The 16,971-nt window shown below is 42.2% G+C and overlaps 1 protein-coding gene across 1 annotated transcript; it reads right to left on the bottom strand.

The window, feature by feature from the left end:
- Positions 1–1,647: 1,647 nt before the first annotated feature.
- LOC111912089 (uncharacterized) lies at positions 1,648–15,497 on the bottom strand. Its single transcript, XM_052771628.1, has 5 exons — positions 14,666–15,497; positions 13,335–14,552; positions 13,006–13,203; positions 2,399–3,043; positions 1,648–2,327 (listed from the first exon to the last, which is right to left on the bottom strand). The coding sequence occupies exons 1-5, from the start codon at positions 15,495–15,497 to the stop codon at positions 1,648–1,650; spliced, it is 3,573 nt and encodes a 1,190-aa protein (XP_052627588.1).
- Between the last annotated feature and the right edge of the window lie 1,474 nt (positions 15,498–16,971).

The following is a 16,971-nucleotide window of genomic DNA, read 5'->3' as shown; positions in this document are numbered from 1 at the left end:
GATGATTCAATCTATGTTTATGATGTTGAAGCAAACATCTATCATAATCATAGATTTGATGTTGAAGCAAACTGACTTTTCCTTATGTTTATGTTGTTGAAGCAAACAGACATATGGGCTGATCATAGCTTTAACCTTGTTTACCTTTTTATAGTATTTCCATTATGAAAGAATAGTTTATTATATAAGAGTATTATTGCTTTATTCTGATAGAATTTGTAGTTAATTAATTATATGTTTAATGTGCAGTTGTTACAAGTATATCACTACAAAGTATTTGACAATGAATTTGTGATAGAAATGGCTTGAAGAATGGCTTGAAGACCTGATGGGAAAGGCTCCTTGTATAAAATCAATCTCATGCAATACAATTCTGACAGAATGTCAATGTCACAAAATGTCAATCTCATAGAATGCTAGCATATTTTGAATTGGCTTAGAGGTCAAACATACACAAGACATCTAGAATGTTGTTATTTTTTAAGAATTATACTTGGTATTCTTTCAGAATGTTTGTTATAATTTAATGAATCACAATCGTACAGTGTAATTATTTGGTATATTATTAGTTCAAGAATCGATTTTGTGTATTCTTTCAGAATATATTTACTAGTTTATGGTTGACATTCTGTTATTCTGACAGAATAAAATCGAAAAATATGTTTACTACTTTATGGTTAAAATTCTATCATTCTGACAGAATAAAAATCGGATTTTTAATTTTAAATTAATTTAAATATTTAGATTTTTAAAAATAAAGGAATTAATTATCCCTAAAAATCCGAAAATTTCCTTTTTTAATATAGGTTAATTGACTTGAATGCCCTTATGCTCAAATTTATGTGATTATATGGTACATGATATCCTATTCTACTATCATAGACCCTCAGATTATGGCATTTGATTATATTCCATCCAATGGTCCAGATCTATGCATTCTGGCACACAATAGTTACTAAAAACAAAATAATCTAACCCTATATATATATATATATATATATATATATATATATATATATATATATATATATATATATATAGTTTGTATGTATAGGTAGACGCAAATGTAACCATGACGGAAATATAAGGCGTTGTGTGTGTGTATATATATATATATATATATATATATATATATATATATATATATATATATATATATATATATAAGTATTTGTATTAAAAAAGAAAATAATTAAAACTGAAATCAATATATAAAATGAAGGACCTAATGTAAAACTTATTTATGCTGCAAATATACGAGGCTTGTATATTATTTACTAGGTTAAAACCCGTGGAACCCACGGGTGTTGATTTTGAATTGAATTTAAAAATGAATTATTTAATAAAATAATATTTCATTAAGTTTGACAACTTATGATTTGTATTATTGCATTTTTCAATAAATTTTTTATTTGTAAGTATTTAGTTACAAACTAAATGGTAAGTATTTAATTAGAAATAATGATTTTTGAAAACGCTTATTTTTGGTGGATGATTCTTGTTGGACATACGCAGATGATGCATTACCAATGTGTGTAATGAAGTTAACATAAAATACAACAATACGTAATTATAAATAAATAAAGTAATATCATGGATTAAGTGTGATGTGCTAAAAATGAATAAAATATGCTACACAAAAGTTGGCTACAAATTTCGAAAAACTTCCTTATAAACAACATTGGAAGTTTTATTTGTGAGTTTGCCATGTTTATCTAAAATTAATAATTTTAATCCCTCTCTGCTTTGAACTCTAGATAATGCAACATACAATTGTCCATGTGAAAAAACTGGATCTTTCAGAAACAAACCAACCTTTGATAACGATTGTCCTTGACTTTTATTAATAGTCATTGCAAAACATACGGCCAAAGGAAACTGTCTTCTTGTGAATTTGAAGGGAATCTTTTTTTTTGGAGTTAAAGACATTCTTGGAATAAAAGTCCGGTTTCCAATATTAGTTCCAGTTATTATACGTGCCTCAATAACATGTTTCCCCAATGATAACACCTGTAGTCTTGTGCCATTACATAAGCCGTTTTTCTGATCAATATTTCTCAGTAACATTACTGGAACACCAATTTTTAAAACTAACTTATGATTTGGTAAACCGGATACTTTAAGACCATTTAATACATCAGGAGAGTATAAATTTGCATCAAATTGATCATGGACAAATTCGGATTCACATATGTTGTCTGAACTTAAATATTCAACTTCATCTCCTGGAAACTTCTTAAGCAGACGGTCGTTTATTTCCTGGACAACTTCATTTTTTGGAGCAAGTATCGCTCTTTCTTGGAAATAATTTATATCGCTATAGTTCTCTAAATTGAAGGATATACAAACTCAATTAAGGAACCTATAGGATCATGTGAATCATTAATGAGAATATCACCTGAAATATCGATAATCGTTTCACCGTCGTTAGGACCACCAAGTTTTCCTTCTCCTATATCCAACAACCAATTTGCAAAATCTCTTATTTTTCCTATATTTGATTGATCCCTTCCAACAGTTAGCCTCATGTTTTTTGTTAATCTATGGACTTTGCAATGTTGCCATAAATATGAAGAACTCAAAGAAGCATTTACAATGTTCTGTCTACTGCCACCCGGAACAACAGGTAGAATCTGTCTAAAATCTCCTCCAAAGACAATAACTTTCCCTCCAAATGGAATATTTGAGATGGTTGAATTTCCGCACCTTAACAAATCCTTCAAAGTTCGATCTAAAGCTTCAAATGCATGCTTATGGACCATAGGTGCTTCATCCCAAATTATTAAAGAGGTTTTTCTTATTAAGTTAGCCAACTCACCGTCTGGATTTATTTTACAAAAAGAATCCTCTGTAAGTTCAAATGGAAGTATAAATCGAGAGTGTGCTGTTCTACCACCGGGTAATAATAAGGAAGCAATACCGCTTGAAGCAACATTTAAGACAATATTACCTTCAGATCTAATTGCTGCAGATATTGTTTTCCATAAAAAAGTTTTGCCCGTTCCACCATAACCATAAACAAAGAAGACACCTCCTTTATTTTCTTGAACAACACTCATGATGTTTAGCAAAATGTTACGTTTGTAGCACCTGGTTCCCGGTATGTGAATTTTATTTGAGCATTGCGTTAATTTAGCCTTAGACTCGGCGAGTCATAGGGTCCGACTCGCCGAGTAGGGACGGGACTCAGGACGCGTTTTAAGTAGGCGACTCGACGAGTCCATATCCTGGACTCGGCGAGTCACCGCTGCGGGATGAAACCCTAAGTTTCAAGGGTTTGCACCCTATTTAAACCCTCATTCCGCCCCAACTCGTCCCCATTCACCCCAGAACTCCCCCTACATCGTTTTCCCCTTGTCTTCTTGAGAGTTTGAAGTATTCTTGGTGTGTTCTTGAAGGTTTTGAAGTGTAAGAGGAGTAGATCAAGAGGAGGAGAAGGAGATCAGCCACCCTTGTGTCATTTCAACATTTCATTTGAGGTATAACCCGTTTTCCCCTTGGTTCTATGCTTAAAACTTCATTTGGGTCCTTCTTGGTCAATTTCCCAAGTTGCATGTTTGTTATATGTTGTAATAAGGCGTTTGGCCTTTGGATCTATGTAAGATTGAGCTCCAGGAGCTCAATTCTGTTAGCTTTTTGGCCCCATAAGGCTTGTTAGCCCTAGATCTACCATTTTGGGACATTTTGAGCCTTATAATCCTTATTGGTGGATATCCACACGTAAAGTTGGAAACTTTACGTGTGATTCGTGTCCTAGAAGCCCAGATCTATGAATGGCATGGTCTGGAATCGAGCAAATCGGTATATTTAAGGAGTGCATGGCGACGACTCGGCGAGTCGCATAGGTGACTCGGCGAGTCTGGTCGCGAGTCACAGAATTGGTCCCTTCTTCGTGTGTCGAGTTGAGCCTTGAGTCACAGGGGGTGACTCGGTGAGTGGGGAGCTGAACTCACCCATGTTAGGACTCGGCGAGTCAATGCCCTGACTCGGCGAGTCCAAGGCAATCTTCATAGCTCAAGAACAGACTCGACGAGTTGTTCATACAACTCGGCGAGTCTTAGCATAAAGTGTTCATCGGATGAAGACGAACTCGACGAGTTGTTCATACGACTCGGCGAGTAGGATGAAGGACTTGAATATGGTTAAGAAGATGAACCCGTCGAGTCGTCGCCTAACTCGACGGGTAGGATCGGGATTCAGGGCAGTCGTTTGGGCAGGGACTCGGCGAGTTGGAAAGCCAACTCGGCGAGTCGGGTCAACTGAAAGTTGACTCTGACTTTGACTTAGGGCATGGTCATGGGTGAAATGGTCATTTTACCTAAAGGATAGTTAGCAGTGTTTGATTGAGTATGTCGTGGAAATTGCAGCCGGAGGACTCCCGGAGCAGCAGCAGTCAGTTAGTTCCCGATCGGTTCAGCAGCTACTTCGAGGTGAGTTACCTTCCAGTAGCGGTGGGTCTAAGGCCACAATGCCGACCCACTAGTAGGAGATGTATGGTAGATGATTGTCTTTGTGATATCATCTAAGTTTGCTATTACCTGATATGTTATATGCTAGCATGATATGTTGTCTGTGATAGTAGTAAAGTTCGGTCGTTAGGACCGAAGGGTAGTCAGACACCCCAGATATGTCTGACAGTATGTGATGATATGTTTGCATGCTGGCTTGTTATGTGATCATAGTAGTAGGGGTGAAATAGTCCCCGAGGATCGGTTGTCAGGACCGATGGGTAGTCAGCACCCCAGAATGGCTTGACACGGGTAAGACGGCACCCCAGAATGGCCGTATGGGTAGGTCAGCACCCCAGAATGGCTTGACACGGGTAGGTCGGCACCCCAAAATGGCCGTACCGGGTAGTCAGGCACCCCAGAATAGCCTGGCAGTATATATGTTATGTGTTAGTATGGTATGCGGTACGTTGGGGGAACTCACTAAGCTTTGTGCTTACGTTTACAGTTTTGTTTTCAGGTACCTCTGCATCGAAGGGGAAGGAGCCGGCGCGGTAGCGGCACGTCATACACACACTCTTTGGTTTCCGCATTTATGAGATTTACTGGGACTGTACTCTGATAATTTGATGGGATGTATGGTGTGGCTTTTTAGAACACGGTTGCAATGTGTTATGGTGTGAACAAACAATGTTTCTTTTATTTAGACAATGTTTTTATTTATTAATGTTTTCTAAAGTAATATTTTAAAAATGAAATTTTCGGACGTAAAAATTGGGTCGTTACAAGTTGGTATCAGAGCCCTGGTTTGAGGGATTCGGACACACCTTCGGGAGTGTCTGAACTCAAATCGAGGGATTAAAAGATTTTCTAAAAGAAAATGTTTTCTAAAATTGAGAAAAGAGTTTTGAAAAGGAGCGAAGTGTGTGACGTGCGCGACCGACCGAGCTCAAGTAAGTATTCCCCATAGTACCCATACAAGTTTATGTTATGTTATCAGCTTTATGAATATTGCATGCTAGAATAGGCTAAGGATCTAGGAGTGATGCCTTATGTGCCTGCTTATTTGTTCCAGCTTATTGAATATTGCATGCTAGAATTGAGTAGACAGCAGTAGGGTAGCCTGTTTAGGTTATGCCTGGTAGTATGAGCTTAGCACCTTATGCTAGCTCAGTTCCTGAAAGTGGATGGAGTTAGTTGAGATTGTTACCCTTATCTGAATGCTGCTTGCTTCGTGCTTGGTGGGATTCTGAGTAATGGGAGTGAGCCACTAGGTAAACACGTCACACCACATGTAATCAGGGTTGAATAATCCCAAAGTGTTGGAACTGGCCCTATTGCGCAGCTCTTGTTTGAGTCCAACCGTTGTAGGGACGGATCTTTTACTTGAAGGATTATCTAATCCTCATTACATGTGATGGTGCTTAGGTGGTGGCTAACTGGCATTATGAGGAGACCTACAGCAGCTGAGGACCAGTTGTGTTGAACTTGGGTTCTCCCTAGGGCAAGCCTAGGGTGAGAATATCGGAGAGTAGCAGTAGTAGAGGGGAGTTGGTGGGGTCGAGGAATTCCTCGGAGAAGGTACGGATAGATGTGGAAGGTAGTATGGGCCCGTACTACTGAAAGCAGAGGATCCGTACCCGAGCCGAGGAAGGCCAAGACGAAACCAAGGAACCTGTAAGTAGTTGAGATCCCTCAGGAAGTAGCAGTACCACTAATGATTATTATTGATGTTTTGCAGAATGGTGGTACTTCGATCGAGACCGACAGATGGCGGGTCAGGAGAGGGGTCAGGTTCGGGATCTGGCACCGAGCCGATTGAGGAGAGGCTACGTGAGTTCATCACGTCGGAGATCACTAGGGGCATCCTTGAGTCGACCCCCATCATCTTTGGGTCGATCAAGGAAGGGATCGTTGAGATGATGGAGGATCGCCTACGGGCATTCAGGAGCGACTTGGCCTCTAGCCAGTCAGGATCTCGCACACTGTCCTTCAAGGACTTCAGGAGCAGTGGTGCGCCGGATTTCCATGGGGTGAAGGACCCCATTGTCGCCAGGCGGTGGATTGCGGATATCGAGTCCGCCCAGTTGATCAGCTTCTGCCCTGAGGGGTCGAAGGTGAGGTACGCAGCAGGGTGTTTACGGGACCGGGCCCGAGATTGGTGGGAGTCAGTGGGTGACTCGATGGGAGCCTCGGCTGTCGAGGCAATGACCTGGTCGGACTTCGTGACTAGGTTCAGGGCAGAGTTCGCGCCAGCGGTCGAGCTTCAGCAGCTGGCCAGGGAGTTCTTAGATATGAGGCAGACGACAGAGACCGTGGCGGAGATCACCGCCAAGTTTCGGGAGAGGGCTTTATTGGTGCCCCAGTATGCAGGTGACGAGGATATGAGGAGGACTCGTTACCACGACATGCTACGAGCTGACATTCGGGAGCATGTTAGCTTTTCGGCTTGCCCTACCCTGGACTCCATGATTGCCAGGGCTAGGGAGAGAGAGATAGATTTGGAGCACATCCGGAAACGGAAACTTGAGGATGGTCAGGCATCAGGGGCTTCGGGGAAGAAGCCCAAGGGATCAGATGGGAGGCCGAAAGGCCAGTCGGGACCGAGCCGCTGCAGGAGGTGCGGCAGGCCGCACGAGGGGGCGTGCAGGATGGGATCGTCAGGCTGCTACAAGTGCGGCAAGTTTGGGCATATCAGCAGGGATTGCACTGCTCCTGCGACCGTTATTCAGACATCGGAGTTGCTGTGTTTCCACTGCAACCAGAGGGGCCACAAGAAGGCCAATTGCCCCATGTTGACAGCTTCAGCGCCAGTGAAGGCGCCAGCTCCAGCGACCCTGCGGATCACGGATGGCCGTCAGGGCAAGGCAGAGGCTCCAGTGGTGAGGAGTCGGGCATTTCAGTTGACTGCCGAGGAGGCACGCGCCGCGCCCGATGTGGTGACGGGTATGATTCCTTCCTTCTATTTTTATTTTCGTTGTTATGATATTGATATGTGCTCTGTGTGTTTGCGTGTGTATTAGGATCGTTCCATGTGAACGGCATCCCGGTTCAGGTATTGTTCGACTCGGGTGCATCCCGATCGTTCGTTTCTCTTGCTCTTAGCAAGAGATTTCATGAGACTTCAGGCGAGTTAGTTTGCCCATTAGAGGTAGAGATTGCCGATGATCGATCGGTGCGAGCATCGAGGGTGTTTCGAGATTGTGTCCTGCGACTGTTTGAGGAGTGTTACCTGGTAGACTTGGTTCCCATTCCATTGCGTGGGAACAAGGTGATTATTGGTATGGATTGGTTGAGCCCTAATGGGGCAGTGATAGATTGCGCGCAGCAGCTAGTGCGAGTCAAGACCCCAAGTGGGGGAAAGTTGGTGATTCATGGAGAGCGGCCGCAGTGTGGACCCACTGTATGTTCAGCAGCGAGGGCTAGGCGCTACCTTCAGCAGGGATGCGCGGGTTATGTCGCGTACGTGATGGACACCCGGGAGGCGGGTAGGGCGACCGTGAGCGAGGTCCCGGTAGTTCGAGATTTTGCTGATGTTTTCCCGGAGGAACTACCTGGGATACCTCCGGAGCGACAGGTGGAGTTCAGGATTGACCTCATTCCCGGTGCGGCTCCGATAGCCAAAGCACCGTATCGGTTGGCGCCTCCCGAGATGCAGGAGTTGTCTACGCAGCTGCAGGAGCTGCTGGACAAGGGATTTATTCGGCCGAGCAGTTCGCCCTGGGGAGCCCCGATTCTGTTTGTGAAGAAGAAGGATGGGTCGCATCGGATGTGTATAGATTATCGGGAGCTGAACAAGGTAACGGTGAAGAACCGTTACCCGCTTCCGAGGATTGATGACCTCTTTGACCAGCTTCAGGGCGCATCTTGGTTTTCCAAGATTGATTTGCGTTCGGGTTATCATCAGATGAGGGTCAGGGAGGAGGACATGCAGAAGACCGCGTTTCGGACGCGCTATGGCCATTACGAGTTTGTGGTGATGCCGTTTGGGCTCACCAATGCTCCTGCCGCGTTCATGGACCTCATGAACCGTGTATGCAGACCGATGCTGGATCGGTCTGTGATAGTCTTTATCGATGATATCTTGGTTTATTCCAAGACCCGGGAGGATCATGAGGAGCATTTGAGAGAGGTGTTAGAGACCCTGAGGAGGGAGAGCTTGTATGCCAAGTTCTCCAAGTGTGAGTTTTGGTTGCGCGAGGTGCAATTTCTGGGGCACCTCGTCAACCAGAACGGGATTCTGGTCGATCCGGCCAAGGTCGAGGCCGTGATGAGATGGGAGGTTCCGAAGTCCCCATCTGAGATTCGGAGCTTCCTAGGATTGGCAGGCTACTATCGGAGATTTATCCAGGATTTCTCCAAGATAGCCGTGCCCCTGACGCGGCTGACGAAGAAAGCCGTGGTCTTTCGGTGGGGACCCGAGCAGCAGGCTGCATTTGAGATGCTGAGACAGAGATTGTGTGAGGCGCCGATCTTAGCCCTGCCAGAGGGCGTAGAGGATTTCGTGGTTTATTGCGATGCGTCCATTTCTGGGTTGGGCGCGGTGTTGATGCAAAGGGGGCATGTCATTGCTTACGCTTCGAGGCAGCTCAAGCCTCACGAGGCGAACTACCCGACGCACGATTTGGAGTTGGGGGCGGTGGTATTTGCCCTCAAGATTTGGCGACATTACCTCTATGGGGTTCGGTGTACCATCTACACGGACCACAAGAGCTTGAGGTACCTCATGGACCAGCCGAATCTGAACATGAGGCAGCGTCGGTGGTTGGATGTGGTGAAGGATTATGATTGCGAGATCCTTTACCACCCGGGAAAGGCCAATGTGGTGGCCGATGCGCTTAGCCGCAAGACGGCGCCGATCAGGGACGCCTGTTTGAGGATGACTGTGGTGACTCCCCTGTTGGAGCAGATTCGGGAAGCTCAACAGGAGGCTATCAAGGAGGAGCATCAGAAGAGCGAGCGCGTAGTAGGTCAGGTTTCCTCCTTCGATTATGATAGCCGAGGGTTATTGACACTACACCGTAGGGTGTGGGTGCTGTATCACGGGGGCGTGCGCCAGATTTTGATGGAGGAGGCGCACAAGTCCCGATTCTCCATTCATCCCGGGGCGACGAAGATGTATAGGGATCTTCGTCTAGACTATTGGTGGCCCTGCATGAAGCGGGATGTGGCATGGTACGTCGAGCGGTGCTTGACCTGCAGGAAGGTCAAGGCCGAACATCAGAGGCCGCATGGCAAGATGCAGCCGTTGGACATTCCACTGTGGAAGTGGGAAGATATCACGATGGATTTTATCACAAAGCTTCCCAGGACCGCACGTGGAGTGGATTCGATTTGGGTCATCGTGGATAGATTGACCAAGAGTGCTCACTTTATTCCGATTCCGGAGAGCATATCGGCCGAGAAATTGGCCGACATTTATATCAGGGAGGTTGTGGCACGGCATGGGGTGCCAGTATCGGTGATCTCAGACAGGGATGTGCGTTTTACTTCCAGGTTTTGGAAGAGATTCCATGACGAGTTGGGCACTCGTCTGCATTTCAGCACCGCCTTTCACCCGCAGACAGATGGACAGAGTGAGCGGACCATCCAGACTTTGGAGGACATGTTGCGGGCGTGTGTTTTGGATTTCGGTGGTAGCTGGGATACCTATCTACCTTTGGCTGAGTTCTCCTACAACAACAGCTATCACGCGAGTATCGACCGCCCTCCTTTCGAGATGTTGTACGGACGGAGGTGTAGGACCCCGATATGCTGGGGTGAGGTTGGCCAGAGAGTTATGGGAAGCACCGAAGTGGTGCTCAAGACGACTGAGAGGATACAGCAGGTCCGGAGCAGGCTTCAGACTGCTCAGAGTCGACAGAAAAGTTATGCCGACCAGCGTCGATCCGATTTAGAGTTCCAGGTCGGGGATATGGTCCTCCTGAAGGTGTCGCCGTGGAAAGGCGTCATCCGATTCAGGAAGCGGGGCAAGTTGGGCCCGCGATTCATCGGACCGTTCAGGGTCTTAGCCCGGGTGGGCAAGGTAGCATATAGGCTGGATCTGCCAGCCGAGCTTAGCCAGATCCACAGCACTTTCCATGTTTCGCAGTTGCGGAAGTGCCTAGTGGACGATTCTGCAGTAGTACCTTTGGAGGATATTCAGGTTGATGACAGCCTGAACTACATCGAGCGCCCAGTCGCCATCCTCGACAGGAAGTCGAAGGATTTAAGGAGCAAGAGGGTGGAGCTAGTGAAGGTGCAATGGCAGCACCGCAAGGGTTCAGAGTGGACTTGGGAGCCGGTAGACGAGATGATGGAGCACTACCCCGAGCTGTTCCAGGATCAGGCAGCAGACTTCGAGGACGAAGTCTAAAATAAGTGGGGGAGAATTGTAGCACCTGGTTCCCGGTATGTGAATTTTATTTGAGCATTGCGTTAATTTAGCCTTAGACTCGGCGAGTCATAGGGTCCGACTCGCCGAGTAGGGACGGGACTCAGGACGCGTTTTAAGTAGGCGACTCGACGAGTCCATATCCTGGACTCGGCGAGTCACCGCTGCGGGATGAAACCCTAAGTTTCAAGGGTTTGCACCCTATTTAAACCCTCATTCCGCCCCAACTCGTCCCCATTCACCCCAGAACTCCCCCTACATCGTTTTCCCCTTGTCTTCTTGAGAGTTTGAAGTATTCTTGGTGTGTTCTTGAAGGTTTTGAAGTGTAAGAGGAGTAGATCAAGAGGAGGAGAAGGAGATCAGCCACCCTTGTGTCATTTCAACATTTCATTTGAGGTATAACCCGTTTTCCCCTTGGTTCTATGCTTAAAACTTCATTTGGGTCCTTCTTGGTCAATTTCCCAAGTTGCATGTTTGTTATATGTTGTAATAAGGCGTTTGGCCTTTGGATCTATGTAAGATTGAGCTCCAGGAGCTCAATTCTGTTAGCTTTTTGGCCCCATAAGGCTTGTTAGCCCTAGATCTACCATTTTGGGACATTTTGAGCCTTATAATCCTTATTGGTGGATATCCACACGTAAAGTTGGAAACTTTACGTGTGATTCGTGTCCTAGAAGCCCAGATCTATGAATGGCATGGTCTGGAATCGAGCAAATCGGTATATTTAAGGAGTGCATGGCGACGACTCGGCGAGTCGCATAGGTGACTCGGCGAGTCTGGTCGCGAGTCACAGAATTGGTCCCTTCTTCGTGTGTCGAGTTGAGCCTTGAGTCACAGGGGGTGACTCGGTGAGTGGGGAGCTGAACTCACCCATGTTAGGACTCGGCGAGTCAATGCCCTGACTCGGCGAGTCCAAGGCAATCTTCATAGCTCAAGAACAGACTCGACGAGTTGTTCATACAACTCGGCGAGTCTTAGCATAAAGTGTTCATCGGATGAAGACGAACTCGACGAGTTGTTCATACGACTCGGCGAGTAGGATGAAGGACTTGAATATGGTTAAGAAGATGAACCCGTCGAGTCGTCGCCTAACTCGACGGGTAGGATCGGGATTCAGGGCAGTCGTTTGGGCAGGGACTCGGCGAGTTGGAAAGCCAACTCGGCGAGTCGGGTCAACTGAAAGTTGACTCTGACTTTGACTTAGGGCATGGTCATGGGTGAAATGGTCATTTTACCTAAAGGATAGTTAGCAGTGTTTGATTGAGTATGTCGTGGAAATTGCAGCCGGAGGACTCCCGGAGCAGCAGCAGTCAGTTAGTTCCCGATCGGTTCAGCAGCTACTTCGAGGTGAGTTACCTTCCAGTAGCGGTGGGTCTAAGGCCACAATGCCGACCCACTAGTAGGAGATGTATGGTAGATGATTGTCTTTGTGATATCATCTAAGTTTGCTATTACCTGATATGTTATATGCTAGCATGATATGTTGTCTGTGATAGTAGTAAAGTTCGGTCGTTAGGACCGAAGGGTAGTCAGACACCCCAGATATGTCTGACAGTATGTGATGATATGTTTGCATGCTGGCTTGTTATGTGATCATAGTAGTAGGGGTGAAATAGTCCCCGAGGATCGGTTGTCAGGACCGATGGGTAGTCAGCACCCCAGAATGGCTTGACACGGGTAAGACGGCACCCCAGAATGGCCGTATGGGTAGGTCAGCACCCCAGAATGGCTTGACACGGGTAGGTCGGCACCCCAAAATGGCCGTACCGGGTAGTCAGGCACCCCAGAATAGCCTGGCAGTATATATGTTATGTGTTAGTATGGTATGCGGTACGTTGGGGGAACTCACTAAGCTTTGTGCTTACGTTTACAGTTTTGTTTTCAGGTACCTCTGCATCGAAGGGGAAGGAGCCGGCGCGGTAGCGGCACGTCATACACACACTCTTTGGTTTCCGCATTTATGAGATTTACTGGGACTGTACTCTGATAATTTGATGGGATGTATGGTGTGGCTTTTTAGAACACGGTTGCAATGTGTTATGGTGTGAACAAACAATGTTTCTTTTATTTAGACAATGTTTTTATTTATTAATGTTTTCTAAAGTAATATTTTAAAAATGAAATTTTCGGACGTAAAAATTGGGTCGTTACAACGTTGCTCATTTGTTAATGAAAGAAACATACGATCATAGTCATTCTTTATAACGGGAATGTCGTAATCTAGCTCCTCGGTGATAAGTCGATTATTTGAAGAAAAAACGGATTCAACATCTGGGTATGGCATGTTTTTGAAGTTTTTGAGAGTAGAGTTGTTTCGAAGTAAAATTTGTTCTATTTCGAACAAAGTTAAGATTTTAAGTTCATGTACTCCGAGTGACAATTCTGCACGAAAATATTAAATAATTAATAAAATATGTGTTCAATATTTAATAATTTTATTACTAAATATTTAATGGGTGTTGGATAATAAAAATAAATTAATTTAAAAAAAACATAAGAAAAAAATGCAATACCTGCAGACTTAAATCTTTGTCGTTGGTTATATAGAATTCCATCTGCTAGATATTCCCATGTATTTTCCCAAACGACCTCTGGTTTAGACATACTATTACACATCAACAATGTAGCAAATAAGAAGCGTAGATAAAAACCAGATCCATAATGACTTGCTTCTTTAATTGCCTCAATGTATTCCTTGTCATCATCTAATAGCCCGAGTGCATAACAAGCATCTCTAAAAGAAGAATGTGTTTCACCATTTACCGTGCGAATATCATCAAATGATGTTGGACCTTTTACTTTATTTAAAAGAATCCTTAAGAAATATGCTTCACCTAGTTTAGGTGAAACCAAATGAATTCTACCGATGGCTTTTCCTACTTTCCTTCGCTTCCAAAACCGACCATTTGATACCCAAACAAACTTTGTAGGAAATTCAACATATGTGAGTTTCCGTGCTTCACTGTTGATTGAATTACACTTCATCCAAGATGTGAACATTGAAGCCGCAACAGAAGGTTTGTCAAGAACATCATCAATATCATCGTCTTCGCCATATACAATCTGCTGTTGATTAGGAAGATGAAAAGGTAGTTTGAGAACAGAAGGATATCTGCAATGAACATCATATGTAAAAATTCGCCATGATGCTTCACATGGTGATAAATATCTACAATCGTAATATTCAGCTATTTCATCGACTGCATTGTTATTTTCACATTCATTGTTGGTTGGTACAACAGCAACTGTAGCTCTATCAGGACCCTTATTTATGTATTTAAACAAATACTTTATAGAAGATCCCTGATTGCACCATTCAATATTAATATGTGCCTGGTATCTTTTCAATAGATATTTGTTGTATGGAACAACATTTCTATTATCCAACCTTACACCTGATTTTTCAACAAAATGACCATCGTTTCTTCGCCTATATAACGGAAAACCATTATGATCAACAGACGAATGATTACATAATTGTTTTGGAAAGTTTTTAGAACACCTTTTATCCACCATGCATGGACAATTCATATTTTCAGCTCCACATGGATCATGAATCATAAACTCATTCACAAGTGAATACAAATCAGGATCTTCAATTCTGTCTGGTATCTCTGCTGAAATTATCGGATCGATACATTCAACACTTGGTAGCTTGTTGTCAGAATGCATGAATAGACATATATGACTATGCAGCAAACCTCTTTTTTGAAATTCAATGGTATAAACATCTATAAAAGAATTTGCCAAAAAAAGAAAATGTAATTAGATTTTAAAAAAATATTTAAAATATATTAATAAGATCAATGTTTTACAAAAATTTAATAAATATATTTTTAATCACATGCTTGAACTTTGCCGAAAATTTGATTCTCCCTTAAGTCTTTAATGAATGCATCAAGCTTGATCTTGAACAACCTACATAGTATATCAGGCCTGTCTTTTGGTTGAAGTGAAGTATCCTTAAGAAACCTTTTAATCTCAGGCCATTTGGGATTACACGTAAAGGTTATGAAGAAATCAGGATATCCAAACCATTTACATAGTGACATGGCATCCAAATAGTTTTGCAGCATATAGCGCGCACCATCGGTAAAGGACGAAGGTAATATGACACGTTGGCCGACATTCGAGATATCAGTCGTTCCCTGAGCTTTTTGGTTACGTAAATTTTCATAAGAATCACATCTAAGAACATGTTGTTGCCTACGTATGTAGTACAATCTCTCTGTTTCCATCATAGTATAGGCATCTACCAGAAACTGTTGAAACAACCTTTTTGAATTAAGTATGAGAGAGAACGAATGATCTCTGTATTGAATCCTATAAGCGAAATATTCTCTCATTGTACATTTCGCACGCTTGCTTTCGGTCGTAAATGACACACCTCTATGAAGAATGTCAACACTGTAACCATCATCCCCATATGGAAATAGCAATGGATATTGGAGAAGAAGGTACGAAGGATGCAATTCACTGATGCGTTGTAAAGAACCATTTTTTGTTTGAACGACGATGTCCCTCTTTTCGATTGAATCAGAAATGTCACCAATAATTAAAGTAGCAACCTCAGAAGCAGTCGGTAGGTTATATGTTCTTCCATCTTGATCCCTTCTCCCGATAAGTCGTAATTTCATATCAACTTCTGGATTTTTCTGAAAAGTATCTCTTACCATCCTATAAGATCTAACCAAGACATTATTTGAATCCAACATCACCTTAATATCTTCAATAATATCACTATTAATTGATGTTGATTGATCCTTTTCCCCATTAAAATAAATAAATTTATACATAATATTAGTAATATATATATATATATATATATATATATATATATTAATAATAATAAATTATGAATAAGAAGTTTGAAAAAAATACCGAAAAGATCTTTGTCTATTTGTAATTTCGTTGTCAGTGTCATAAATGTATAACTGAGAGAATTTTGGTTCCGATCCTTTTGCTGGTAAAAGACTTCCAATACTATGATAATTTTGACCACTCAATCTGAAAATGTATGGAGCGTTTCCTCTATTGATTGAAGAATCAATTTTACCACCCATCGACGTAAAAGAAAACATTGAACTGTAACGTCGAATGTTTTTCATGAAGTGTTTGCTTTTTGAATCCATATTTCGGAACATTGTTTCATAAGTCGGGGGTGCTTTCTTTAAATCTGGAAGTTGAACTTTGTCGTAAGCACAACATAATGAATAATCTGTGTTCCCCTTTTCTTTACCTCTAATGGATTCATTTCTCCATAACTTTGCATGACATGTTTGACATACAACATTTTGATCACCATGATCCAAATATTCTGTAAAATAAAAGCATTGAATAAAATATCAATGAATTTTATAAGTATATACAACATAGTATTTGAAATGTAAAATGGATATTATTTTTTTGATTACCATTTGAGATACCAACTATAAGATTTTCATTGTTCACGTGATGCATATTTTCTACATCTTCTGTCAAATCAATCAATGGGATAGGGGATAAATGTCTTGTCTTCGTTTTTAATCTATGACATCCTGGATTTAACTTGATTGATGATGAAGAAGTGGTTACTGTAGATGCATTTTTTGATGTCATTTCATTTGAAAGTACATAGCACTGTCTTCTGTTTGGTATTTTGGGATTGGCATATTTATCGATACTGATGTTATCTGACCAAAAGAAATTATAATAAGTATAATAAGTATATATACATATATATATATATATATATATATATATATATATATATATATATATATATATATATATATACAAAATGGATAATAGTATATTTTAAAAACAATAAATAATTACCATTTGTAATGTTAGATAACGGATTTTTAACATTTGTAATGTTAGATAACGGAGTTCTAACATTTGTCAAGGAAGGAGAGTATTGTATGGTTGTAGTATGCATTCCAGGTGAAGTAAATGAATTGACATGTTGAGTTTGCCCAACAATGTTGGTCGATTGATCTGCAAATAACAACAACTTATAAAACTTTTAAAGATATGTATAAAACAAAGTAACAGTAAAACATAAAATATAAAATAATAATAGGATGTAGTTAATTATATTATTTAAGAGATGCAATATTGATGTACTTGGAACGTTCAATGTTGTTTTCATTTTCTTCGATCTTTTAT

Source organism: Lactuca sativa, chromosome 5, assembly GCF_002870075.4.
Source record: "Lactuca sativa cultivar Salinas chromosome 5, Lsat_Salinas_v11, whole genome shotgun sequence".
Classification (NCBI taxonomy): domain Eukaryota; kingdom Viridiplantae; phylum Streptophyta; class Magnoliopsida; order Asterales; family Asteraceae; genus Lactuca; species Lactuca sativa.
Note: the sequence above shows the minus strand (reverse complement) of the source record. Positions and strands in the feature narration are given on the sequence as shown.